This window comes from Tiliqua scincoides, chromosome 1 (assembly GCF_035046505.1).
Source record: "Tiliqua scincoides isolate rTilSci1 chromosome 1, rTilSci1.hap2, whole genome shotgun sequence".
NCBI lineage: Eukaryota > Metazoa > Chordata > Lepidosauria > Squamata > Scincidae > Tiliqua > Tiliqua scincoides.
Window position 1 is genome coordinate 278495877 of NC_089821.1, and position 13218 is coordinate 278509094.

General features: G+C 43.6%; 1 protein-coding gene across 1 annotated transcript in view; it reads left to right on the top strand.

Annotated features, from left to right (window-relative positions):
- The window catches only part of KIF13B (kinesin family member 13B), a 143725-nt gene that overhangs the window by 99360 nt on the left and 31147 nt on the right, over nt 1-13218 (top strand). The window contains exons 27-32 of the mRNA XM_066626486.1: nt 12-111; nt 2124-2250; nt 4979-5034; nt 5749-5873; nt 7457-7633; nt 12933-13025. Of these exons, the coding sequence (XP_066482583.1) occupies nt 12-111; nt 2124-2250; nt 4979-5034; nt 5749-5873; nt 7457-7633; nt 12933-13025 (678 nt within the window). The remainder of the gene's footprint in view (nt 1-11; nt 112-2123; nt 2251-4978; nt 5035-5748; nt 5874-7456; nt 7634-12932; nt 13026-13218) is intronic.

The following is a 13218-nucleotide window of genomic DNA, read 5'->3' on the forward strand; positions in this document are numbered from 1 at the left end:
ATTCTTTACAGGACAGAGACCTGGAAAGGCTGCGAAGGAAATGGTTGAACGTTCTTACAAAACACCAAGAGTATTTGGATAAACAGCTACAAAAACTTGTTGGAAAACCAGGTAAGCACAAACATTGTTAGCTTCTTAATTTTCACTATGGTTACTGACGAGGTACTGGGGACCTCGTGATCGTGGGCCTGATGATAATACTGGGGGCGTACTATCGTCCTCCAGACCAGAAACCAGAAGGGGACCTTGAAATGAGGAAACAGATCAGGGAGGTGACAAGGAGGGACAGGGTTGTAATCATGGGAGACTTCAATTATCCTCATATTGACTGGGTCAATTTGTGTTCTGGTCACGAAAAGGAGACCGGATTCCTTGACATGCTAAATGACTGTGCCTTAGAGCAGCTAGTCATGGAGCCCACCAGAGGACAGGTGACTCTGGATTTAATATTGTGTGGTACTCAGGACCTGGTTAGAGATGTCAATGTTACTGAGCCATTGGGGAACAGTGATCATGCTGCGATCCATTTCAACATGCACGTCGGGGGAAGAATACCGGGCAAATCTCTCACAAAAACCCTTGACTTCCAACGAGCGAACTTCCCTCAAATGAGGAGGCTGGTTAGAAGGAGGTTGAAAGGGAAGGTAAAAAGAGTCCAGTCTCTACAGAGAGCATGGAGGTTGCTCAAATCAACAGTAATAGAGGCCCAGCGGAAGTATATACTGCAAAGGAAGAAGGGCTCGACTAAGTCCAGGAGGGTGCCCGCATGGCTAACCAGCCAAGTTAGAGAGGCTGTAAAGGGCAAGGAAGCTTCCTTCCGTAAATGGAAGTCTTGCCCTAATGAAAAGAATAAAAAGGAACTTAAACTGTGGCAAAAGAAATGTAAGAAGGGGATACAGGAGGCCAAGAGAGACTATGAGGAACACATGGCCAGCAGCATTAAGGGGAATAATAAAAGCTTCTTCAAATATGTTAGAAGCAGGAAACCTGCCAGAGAAGCAGTTGGCCCTCTGGATGGTGAGGGAGGGAAAGGGGAGATAAAAGGAGACTTAGAGATGGCAGAGAAATTGAATGAGTTCTTTGCATCTGTCTTCACGGCAGAAGACCTCGGGCAGATACCGATGCCCAAACAGCCCCTCCTGACCAAGGAATTAAGTCAGATAGAGGTTAAAGGAGAAGATGTTTCAGACCTAATTGATAAATTAAGGATCAATAAGTCACCAGGCCCTGATGACATCGACCCAAGAGTTATTAAGGAATTGAAGAATGAAGTTGCTGATCTCTTGACTAAAATATGCAACTTGTCCCTCAAAATGGCCACAGTGCCAGAGGATTGAAGGATAGCAAATGACACGCCGATCTTTTAAAAGGGAAAGAGGGGGGACCCGGGAAACTATAGGCTGGTCAGCCTAACATCTATACCAGGTAAGATGTTGGAATGCCTCATCAAAGTTAAAATCTCAAAACACATAGATGAACAAGCCTTGCTGAGGGAGAATCAGCATGGCTTCTGTAAGGGTAAGTCTTGCCTCAGAAACCTTCTAGAATTATTTGAAAAGGTCAACAGGCATGTGGATGTGGGAGAACCCATGGACATTATATATCTGGACTTTCAGAAGTCATTCAACACGGTCCCTCACCAAAGGCTACTGAAAAAACTCCACAATCAGGGAATTAGAGGACAGGTCCTCTCATGGATTGAGAACTGGTTGAAGACCAGGAAAGAGAGAGTGGGTGTCAATGGGCAATTTTCACAATGAAGAGAGGTGAAAAGCGGTGTGCCCCAAGGATCTGTCCTGGTACCTGTGCTCTTCAACCTCTTCGTAAATGACGTGGAGACAGGGTTGAGCAGTGAGGTGGCTAAGTTTGCAGACAACACCAAACTTTTCCGAGTGGTGAAGACCAGAAGTGATTGTGAGGAGCTCCAGAAGGATCTCTCCAAATTGGCAGAATGGGCAGCAAAATGGCAGATTTTGCAAAATGGCAAACTCGTCCACTTGAGGGCCATCACTTCCAGCTTCCATTCAGCATTGCAGTGTTTTATTACAGAACTGAAGCCACCTGTGCATATTTTAGGAGCCTAACTGAAAATGAAAACTCTGCTCAATGCTATCTTCTTCCAGACAAAACAGAAGATGACACAGACAGAGAAGCTCAACTATTAGAGATGCGGTTGACCCTTACAGAAGAAAGGAATGCCATAATGGTGCCTTCTGCTGGCAGCGGGATTCCAGGAGCACCTGCAGAGTGGTAGGGTTGTGGCCACATGATTGCCTTTGTGGCTTATTAGATTGCTACCATTTATGCTCAAGGTGACATGAGGGTGGAAGGGACCATATACCATAAGAAGCAGCACTCCTTGTGAACATGGGTAGTTGGGGCACTGAGGGACTTCAGCTGCTGTCCTGGAAGTTGGTTTGGAGGGTTTTCATCAGCTTGCAATGGCTGAGGTTCTTGTCTGGCTTGCAAACCAGACTATAAGAGCTGTCCAAAGTAGAGGTTATCGACCCTGTATGATGTGCATGTTTCAGAAGGATAATAGAGAATTTGGAAAGAGGTGGGAGGTAGGGTGCAGTTTGTGAGCTGTGGAATGTTCTTGAAAGGAGGTATCTCGGGGGTTAGAGAAGAGAGACCCTCCCCACAACACCTACAATGCACTCTATTGTTGTAGTGAAACTATAGCAAAGGCTGATCATGTGGGGAAAATCTTTTTCCTATTTCTGAGACATTTGGGGCAACCTTTGCCTAGCCAGGGATTTGAAACGACATCCAAGAGCAGCAGCAAAAATGGAGAGTGGCTGGATAATTTCTTTAGACTCAGTATAATGAAAGCACAGAAATGCTCTTTACTTAAAGCAACAGAGTTATTACCCAGAGTTTAATTATGATCTTCTGTAGAAACTGAATCAATATTTATTGCTACTGCACTTTAGCTGATTTAAAAGAAAAATGTTAATTGCCGAGTTCATTCATTTAAAAAGCTGACTTGTACGGATACTGCTCAATGGAAACATTGCAGTAGATTCTGGATTTCATGTCTCCAAGTTCTCTATAGTCAGCACATATTCCATGAAATCTTTCATTCAGAATGTTGATGTCAGAAGGGCCTTAGTTCAGTGTACAGCCCCTGCTTTGCATGTGAACAATGTAAGTAACAATATAAGTAAGTGTATTAGTAATACACATTGGAGCAAAAAATCAAAACTTCACATATAGGCTGATGGGTTTTGAGCTATCTGTGATGGATCAGGAGAGGGATCTTGGGGTGCTGGTAGACAGCTCGATGAAGTGTCTACCCAATGTGCGGAGGCAGTGAAGAAGGCCAATTCTGTGCTTGGGATCATTAGGAAAGGTATTGAGAACAAAACGGCTAATATTATAATGCCATTGTACAAATCAATGGTAAGGCCACACCTGGAGTATTGTGTCCAGTTCTGGTTGCCACATCTCAAAAAGGATATTGTGGAAATGGAAAAGGTGCAAAAAGAGCTACTGGTTACTGGGGTGGGGAATCTCCCTTATGAGGAAAGGCTACAGCGTTTGGGCCTCCTCAGCCTAGGATAGAGACACCTGAGGGGGGACATGATTGAGACATACAAAATTATGCAGGGAGTGGATAGAGAGATGCTCTTTTCCCTCTCACATAACACCAGAACCAGGGGACATCCACTGAAATTGAGAGTTGGGAGAGTTAGGACATACAAAAAAAAATTTCTTTACTCATTGTAGTTAGTCTGTGGAACTCTTTGCCACAGGGTGCGGTGATGGCATCTGGCCTAGATGCCTTAAAAAGGGGGTTGGACAAATTTCTGGAGGAAAAATCCATTATGGGTTACAAGCTATGATGTGTATGTGCAACCTTCTGATTTTTGAGGTGGGTTACCTCAGAATGCCAAGATACAAGGAATGGCACAAGATGCAGGTCTCTTGTTGTCTTGTGTGCTCCCTGAGGCATTTGGTGGGCCACTGTGAGATACAGGAAGCTGGACTAGATGGGCCTATGGCCTGATCCAGCGGGGCTGTTCTAATGTGGATTGCCAGGTGTCTAACTTCAAATTACATAGGAACCAGGAAACAGAGCAAGATTCTCAGAAACTAAAGTTTCTGTCTCTTTGAAAACTTACTGCATCCTACTCCACTCTTTTATGACTACTTCTCAAATCAAGGTTCTTTGGTCTAAGAAAGAGATTTTCAATCTTTTTCATCTCATGGCACACTGACAAAACACTAAAATTGTCAATGCACACCATCAGTTTTTTGACAATTGACAAGGCACAACCATTGACAGCAGGGGCTCACCCTGTGCCCTTCGAACAAATTACCCTTCCCCAATTCTCATGGCACAGCTGCGGACCATCTGCAGCACTCCAGTGTGCCATAGCCTAGTGGTTGAAAATGACTGGTCTAAGATATTCTAAATGCTTATCTAAAACTGTGAAATATGAATGTTGCAAACATGATTGGTATAGACATACGTGTCAGAGAGCTGTGTTTGGCTATATCTCCCCTTTAGCGTAGATTCAGTGGCAATCTGAGATTTGCCTTGGCATAGTCTTTACATAAAGGCCCTTTATGTTCAAGATAGTGTGTGCACAGTATGATCTGTGCTTTTCCAAAACATCTGCACTTGTGTTCCATCAGTTGCAATATTGATGCTGACAGAGTGCAGGGCTTGCTTTTGTTTAACACTGCACATTGGAGTTAGTGGAAAAAATTAGCATTACATGCACACCAACACACACTCCTTTATGCTATTGAAAATGCTGTCTTCGTTGAGAGTGTACTCAGCAAGAACAGATTGTCCTCTACAACTATGAGAGTAAATTAAGATAAAGCCACGTTTACCAAGGTTATCATTGCCTTCACCCACAATTGCCTGGGTACAGAATGTAATATACTGTTGACATGTATCAGAAGGGCTGTGTCCTCAGTTTAAAATGAAACGTCATCAGTGCCCATGTCTCTTGCTCTCTTTTAGGACCCCTCTGCCTGGTATGGAGACCCATATTCCAGTCATTTTCCTCGATTTAAATAGTAAGTTGTACCATGGACCAGAGATAAGAGATAACATTCAGAAGTTCAACAAAAGACATATGAACTGAATTTATGTTAAACAAAAGGGTGGTAGATTAAAAGCAGTCCTGCAAACAGAAATTGGTGTCCTGGTTAGCTATTATGCATTTGTGTGCATAAACTCTTCTCTCCCCCACCCCACACAGCTAGAGAAGTTGTACAGCATGTTCATTCTCTCGTCTCCTAATCTTAGATGGTTAATGGCTCTGCGAATATAGAACAGAAAGTTTTGCATGCAGCCTCAGTAGTGCTGCCCATTATAACAGTGTTATAGATTGGATGCAGGACCAGCTGTCCATTTTCCCTTTCTAATCATGAAGGGCTGCTGTCTCTATCCAGAGGTATATGAAAGAGTGTACAGCACAAGCAGCCACAATAGTCTCATATGGATTCAGCATTCCTCAGTGGAACATGTAAGTAACATCACAAGAGGCAAAGACCATAGAGAAAACCTTAGAACAGGGATGGCCAACCTTTCAACTTTAGTTCTCCTGGACCTTTAACAATTGTGCAGAGGAGGGAATTTCAGCAGGTGCAGCTTGTCAATTCCCTGGGGAAAAAAATTGAAAACGGGTGGTCTAGGGCTAATTAGAACTTTCAGCTTGGGTTATCTATGAACTTTGCACTGCAGTTCTTTCCTCTTATTGGCTCTCTCTCTCCCCCCCTCCCCCACAGCAGATGATTTCAGCTCTCAGGATAACCTTGATGAACCAGAAGCTGGTGGCTGGGATGCTACCTTGACTGCTGAAGATGAAGATGAGTTTTTTGAACTTCAGATTGTTAAACACCATGAGAGTGAGGTAGGGCAGAGCATGGGATCAAGACTGTCTTTCTACTGCTGTAAATACAGAAGCATTACAGTAGCCCTGTAACAAAAGTGCTGGGCATGTGAATAAAACAAGTTGCTCTATCCTCTCAGTTCACCCCATGCTCTGAAGCTGGCTTGAAGCCATAACTACACCTACAGTGATGGGAACAGACACTTCTGTGATTTGGGCCTGTTTCTCATTGAGATTGTCTCTGTAAATCTGGGCTGAACCTTTCCAGACTTGTAGGTGGGAGTTTGCATGACTGAATACTGCTTGCACAGAAAGAGTATATTGGGTAGAAGGTTACGGTAATATTCTTCCAGACGTGTGACTTTCCTAAATGCACAGAATTATTTTTTTTTAATTTGGATGAGCACTCCATGATGTGATTCCCCACTAGTATTCTGAAGTGATCTAGCAAAACTTTACCACATCATTGAGAATTAGACCTTGGTCTTGGGCAATTTGTGGCTTTAATTGGATATTAAGCATGTGCTACTTTTATATATCCACAGTCTAGGCTTATTGCTTGGACACTGGCCCAGTTCATGCAGAACCAGAGTTTAATCCTGGATTTCCTCAGTGTCTATGAGCTGTGGCATCACATGCTTTTCCCCTCATCTTCAAGTGTGAGTGGAGGAAGTTTCTGGTTTCTGTTCCTAGTAGGGAACAAACTGGGATGGACAGTGCAGCAAATCCCACTTTGTTGTCAACACAATCAGGAGGTTAAAGCTTTCTTCTCTTGCACGTGAAGGGAACAGCAAGGGTGCATTCTTGAGGCTCATGAATATTATGTGGACTCAGGACTCTGATCACCTTGGGCCTGGTGTTATTTTTCACCCTAATCTACATTGTCAGATTATGAAGCTAAGTATTATCCACAGCTCCCTGGAAGAAAGATACTGTATTAATGTGAAAAAGTAAACTAAACTAACTTGAAATATGGGCATGTGCTTCAGTGTGATGCTTTTAAAATATCGATTTAAATGTTGTAAGCTGCCTTGGGCCATCCCAGCTGTGGGAGGAAAGGCAGGATAGAAATGTTTTAAGATGAATAAATTCCTCCATGAAAAGCACTATCACAGCTATGGTCAAATTTGGGACTAGGGGGCAGGGATCAAAGTGAAGTTGTTGTTGTTCTCTGGCCAGGATCACAGCAACAGAATCTCTTCCTCTAGTCAGAGCTGGTGGTCACGCAGTGGTTGAATCCCTGCCTAACAGTCCCTGGGTCCCAGATCTGGGAGCTACTGCAGCCAGACCAGTGACCAAGCACTTCAACTTAGGAAGCGGCATGCAGACCATGAGTTTGTCATGTGCAATTATCTTCTATTGGAAGTTTGTTGTTAGTGGCTGCTTCTCAATATGTGGGTATATGTAGCAAAATGCATTTGTATTGGTTATAAATTTTGGAAGAATGAATGAATGAATGAATGAATGAATGAATGAATGGCACACGCAGGGTGCCCGCTGTTTCGTGTTGTATATTTGCTTCGTTTGAAGTGTCCCTAAGAGAGAGGGAGAGTGTAAATTCCTCAAAGCACTTTTCATAAATTGGCACTGACTTGTTCTTGCAGGTGAAGGCTGAAGCTTCCTGGGACTCCACAGTTCATAACTGTACACAGCTCAGTAGAGGAACTGCAGCAGAGCAAAGGGTTTTCCTCATTGTACGGGTGACAGTCCAGCTCAGCCATCCTGCGGAAATGCAGCTCGTCCTTCGCAAGCGAATTTGCGTTAACGTCTATGGCAAGCAGGTACATCTCTTAGAGCCATTAAGACTTGCTGTGTTTGATCAAATCATAGTCTGTCTAGTCCAGCCTTCTATTTCCAGCAGCAGCAAGCTGGATTTTGCATGGATTGCTCAAATATACAACAGAGTCTACTCCTGTTGCTTGTCCCCAGCACGTGGTATTCAGTGACCTACTGCCAAGCTCTCAAAGGCTTCAGGCAGAGAAAGTTCACCTCCAGCCTTACTACCTAAAGTCCTTTTGGAACTAGAGATGCCAGGGGTTGAGCTTGGCATCATCTTCAGGCAAACAATGCAAGCTGCAGCCCCTTCCCTATGTAAAGTGGCAAAGTTCATGCTCGGGACTCCTCCTTGTTTGCTGCAGGAACCAGGGCCATCCCTGCTTTGTGATCTGGCTGCCTGCTGTATAAAGTTCCTGGGAGGATTGATTAATTTTGTTTTTGAAATAAGCATAGCTCTCAAAGCCGCTGTTAATTAAAGGACCTTTTTTGTTGTGATATAGTTAATGCTGTAAAAATATCTGACTTAAATAACTGGTCAATGGACTAGTTTTTATTTTTTGGCCAATTACCTGGGATAGAGTGTTACTTTCCATTAACAGTGACTGTGCTAAATGTCACTACTGTCTCTTGGTTGAGCTTCTCCCGAGAAAACACCCACGTTTCTTGTGATACTGTTTGGTTTGTTGTCTTTTCTCCAGTTCTTTGCTCTCACATCCTTCTGTAAGTGCCCCCTTTGAAGACTTGGGAGTGTCATCACTGCTAGGAGTCCAGCATGGAACGATCCCATTAAGCAGCCCTCCTGCCTTATTGACGTTCTTTCCTTCTCCTTCTCCTTTTCCTTTCATTGACTCCTCCTTGCTCCTGACTTCATGGCAGTCGTTTAAATCCTGCATAGAGGCTCCGGGAGGGCAGTAATCGATTACCAGCTGCAGCATCTGGGCCAATGTCTCATTCTGCATGGCTTCGATGAGTGTAAGAAGCTGAAGTATCGAGGATCGTTCATGTTTGTCAGCATCATTTGCCACAGAAATTGATATTTCATGCCCTGGTGATTTTTTTTAACAGGCAGCGCTTGATAGGTTGTACCTTTGTGAGCTTCTTTTTTGCATGTTAGCAAATTCTGCTTCAGCAAATCTAAGCTGTCAATGGATCATCCTATTTCTTATCATATTCAATATTTCAGTAGCATCTGTGGCCGGGCCCTTTTCTGTTACAGTGCTGCACTGGTGCTATTATGACTAGAATTTGGGTTGAGTTTTTGTTGTTTGGCTTGTTTGCTCTTGCTCATTTGGTCTGCTCTACAATTTGCTGTGGGCTGGCAGGTCATCGTCCCAGAATAATGGATGGGTAGAGGGACCATCGCTGGTAACAGCTTTGGATGCAACAGTCGTACAAAGCCATTAGTTATTTGATTTTTCTCTGTAAACCGCTTTGTGAACTTTTTGTTGAAAAGCGGTATATAAATACTGTTAATAATAATTTTGCAACCCTCCCAGTAGGGAGCCCCTTTTCCTGTTCCATATAATCCTTCTCACATACTCAAGGTCTTTAGAGGAGGCTCTGCTCCAAACCTTCCTGAAGTTAGGGAGGTGGCTGCAAAGGGTAAGGCAGTAAGGGTAAGCCACGGTGCCATTCTTGCAGAATGCTTTCTAGTGCATACTTCTCCATCTCACTCTCAACTCTAAAGACTCTTGTGCTTCAAAGTATCTGTGAGATACTTTTAATGTACTGGATGACTTCTGTTGCTGCTATTTTTCCCTCTGAAACTTATGGTGTTGGGCAGCTTTTTAACTGACTTTGTTTTTATGGTGAAACAAAATCCTTATGATGAGAAGGGTACAAAGAATTAAGTAGCATATATGACAAAGGCTACAATCCTAACCACACTTTCCTGAGAGTAAGCCCCATTGAACAAATTAGGACTTACTTTTGAGTAGACCTGATTAGGATTGTGCCCAAAAACAAATAGAGCAAAAGAAATAAAATGTCACCTTGCACTTATTCTTGGAACAGATCTAGTCCTAAAGAAAATAAATAGATGGGAGGTAATGTGTGTTAATTTGAACATTAGTGTAAGGTTCCACACTTTCCTGCCTCAATATTCATAGAAGGCAATTGATCCTGCTTCCAGTATTGAGCAGTCAAAATCCTGGCTGTAATTAAAAGGTTTGTTGCCACCTGTCTGTGATCTTGACTAATATGTTGTCTCAAGTGGCTAACAGCTTAACTGGAAGGACTGTGGGAATTCCATAGCTTATTAGTTGCTTAATAACGCTGTGCTGTTTTCATGGCAGCTTATGAAGTGGTTTTATTTTCTTAATTAATATTGTCTTTGTGAGCCATCCTGAGGATTCCATTGGACAGAACGTATATTTAAAACTGAAATAACTCCAATGCCTGATGCAGGGACAGCCTGAGCATCACTCTGTTAAGGATAGATTAGAAAGATGTCTTTTGCATGGGAAGGAGAGACAAATGCAAGTGCTTCCGGCCTTCCTGTTTCCTTTGCATCACATGGCATTCAAAGCTGCTATCTGGTGAAAGCCTGTTTACACAGTTATCCTGGATGATAAAATAGTCCCTGAATCTTTGATTTGCCTACATGCCTGGTCAACAAGTAGGGGCTTTTTGCAGGGGGCAGGGTGTCTAAGAATTGATTTAAGGGGTGGCAAGCCAAACTCAAAGCCAAGGTTCCATCCCTCCTCCCTTGGCCATTTTGCAATTTCTGTTGTCACAGACCCCACCCACTCCTTTTGCCTCTGGATTAGCAAGGCTCTCTTTTGGGAGCTGGGTTGAGCCCATGGATTTCCGCTTCTGACTTTGACATTACACATTGGAGGTAATTCATAAGCTGCCGTGTTAGCAGAACAAGTGTTCCCCTATCACTAACTGCTGTAAAGCTGTTGCAAAAGGTGTTCTAGCAGCATGCAGAGTAGTGCCTGCAAAAAGGCTGGAGCCTCCCTTCACATGTTGATGGATTTACTTAGACCTGCCAAGGAAGGTAAGGTGGCAGAGGTGGTTGAAAGGAAGCAGAGAAGGGTGAAACGAGGTGATGATAGGGGAAGAGGACTGCCAGATTGGGTCTGGGAATGGGGTGAATTCAGTGGTGGCCAGCAAATCCTAACCCACTTCCTGGGCCTGATCTCATAATATGGCGAGATTTTGCTGGTGCAGGTCTGAGTAGACACCCCCACGCCCAGTAGACACCCCTGCAAACGTTCACTCACCCAGAGGAGACTCCATTACTACACTCCCCCAGCAGGATGCAATGGTAACCTTTTTGGCGCTGCTCCATTGGTATACAGGAAAGAGGGAATGGATACAATTGGGCTTTCAGAGACTAAACTCATGTCTACCACTGAGCTGGGGCCTATTAGGACCTGATCACTACCACCAACTCATGCATCTAAAGTGTTGACTGATGAACTTAGAAGAATCAATGAAGCTCCCTACTTGACTTCTGGGTTTTCAGTTTGCACTTTGAAGGAATGTCCACCAGAAGTCCAAACTAGGCATCAGTGGCAACAGTTTCCAATGGTTTAAAGACAAAATGATCCTGCTTGCTTTGAAAGAGGGGATGAGAATCAGATATTAAAGTTAAAAGACAGGAGTGTGAAGTGTAAACCACCACCCTGGTGTTTGTCTTCACATAGGCTTCTTTCTCAGGCTTTTCTCTTCATCTGAAATTAGAAACTAGAAGTGACCATGGCTGGGAGAAAAGTATGTGGGAAGAGAGACTGCAGGAAGGTCAGCTGTTGGACAAAGGGAGGGTTCAGAATCCAGCTGCCCCTTTTAAAATCAGAAAGGCACACATTTTTTTTTTCTTTTTGGTTAGGACAAGTTTATGTTTAAATACTCAGAATGCCTGCACTCATGTCTATTTGAGCATCAAGGCTAGGTTGGAAAACGTGTGGGAGAAGCTGGGGGTTATCTCATCAGATTGTTTTGATCTCTTCTCTGACAATTTGCAATAGCTGTAAAAGGGCAAAGTAAGCCATTTTCAGAAAGAAACTGAGAAATACCATGGTGTGCTTCCAGTCCATCTAGCTCTACTGTCTATTTTGACTGGCAGCAGGTCTCTAACATCTTAGGCAAGGATCTCTCCCAGCCCTGCTGCCAGGGATTGAACCTGGGATCTTCTCCATGCAGAACATGGCTGAGCCCCTTCCTGTTCCACAGAGATGCTTGGCTGGCTGAGTTCAGTGCAGCCATCAGCACAAGTCCCTTGCAGATGCTTGTCTTTTTAGCTATTCTCCTCCACAAACATGCAACCCAAATGTGTATTTCAAAACCGTATCAATAACCTTCCCGGGAGTCCAGTCGTTCACGGCAACTCTGAATGACTCATCTCTGCATTAATTCAGGAGTCGGGTTTTTAACCTGCGAGACACCCTGTCAGCATAAACAATGGCTCTGCCCCTCTTAAATCATTCTTGGTAATGATCTCTCTGGCCAAAGATTCAATGACCAGACTTGTCTGCAATTCAAAGCGCAAGTAACTCCAAGTACTTTATATGCACATAGGAAAAAAGAGCTTGTGCTCGTTGCGTTGATTGTGAAGTCACCTTCCCGGGCTCCGTGTTATGATGTAAGCACAAGAAACTTTGAGTAGTTCCTATGCTTACTTTCCGGAAACCAGAGCAACAGTCTCTCATCCTGCTTACAATGTGACATGGGCGTATGCCCCTCTACTTGTCCTTCCACCTTGTCAGAGGATTGGAAGAATCACAGAAATTGGGGCACCACACCTATCATTCTGGGTGCACATTGCGCTGATTTAGAGTTTATTTGGTAGATCAGTCAATTAAAGCTTCAATTGACTGATTGGTGCAAACTAATTGTATTCTGGTTCCGGTGTATTATTGTAATGAGGAACTAAACCTGAATACTGAAAAGGTATTTCCTTCTAAATAGGAGTACTATCTATGATAGATAATAGTTCATTGTTTAGCTTACAGCCAAATATCGCTAAAAGGCTGCTGTTGGTTTTGTTAATCTGAAGATGTATTTAACTATAATTGGCCATGCGGCAGATTGATGAACTAAAAATTCTTCAGCTGATTGGCAGTCCAACCACTTGTATGTGTGACGGAAGGCTGTGCTTGGGCCTGTTGCCCCAGTGTGAGATTTCCGGAAGGTCATTGATTCCTCTTTTGCCATCTTTGTAGCTAAACGGCAGCTGTGACTTTTGTCTTATGCTAAGCTGATGTTGTTGGGCATAATGGCTCCATCTTGTTTGGAAGAGAGATGGATATATATTTTATCAGCTTACTTGAAGCAACAAGATTTCTTTTCACCCCGCAGGGTTTTGCTCAAAGCTTCCTGAGAAGAATGTCCTACCGGAGTTCCATTCCTGGCTGTGGAGTCACCTTTGAAATAGTTTCTAACATCCCAGAGGTGAATGTTTGAGCAATACAAAGGAACAGTGGTTTCCCCACCCCATCCCCCAAACCCTTTTCTCTATAGTTGTAACAAATTATGGTATGTTTCCATGATTTTAATTTTTGGGATCAGTACTTTTGGGTAGGGCATTGGGTCCTGGAAGAGTCCACATGTTGGGACTGCAGTATAGGCCAAAGTGCTGACTGTG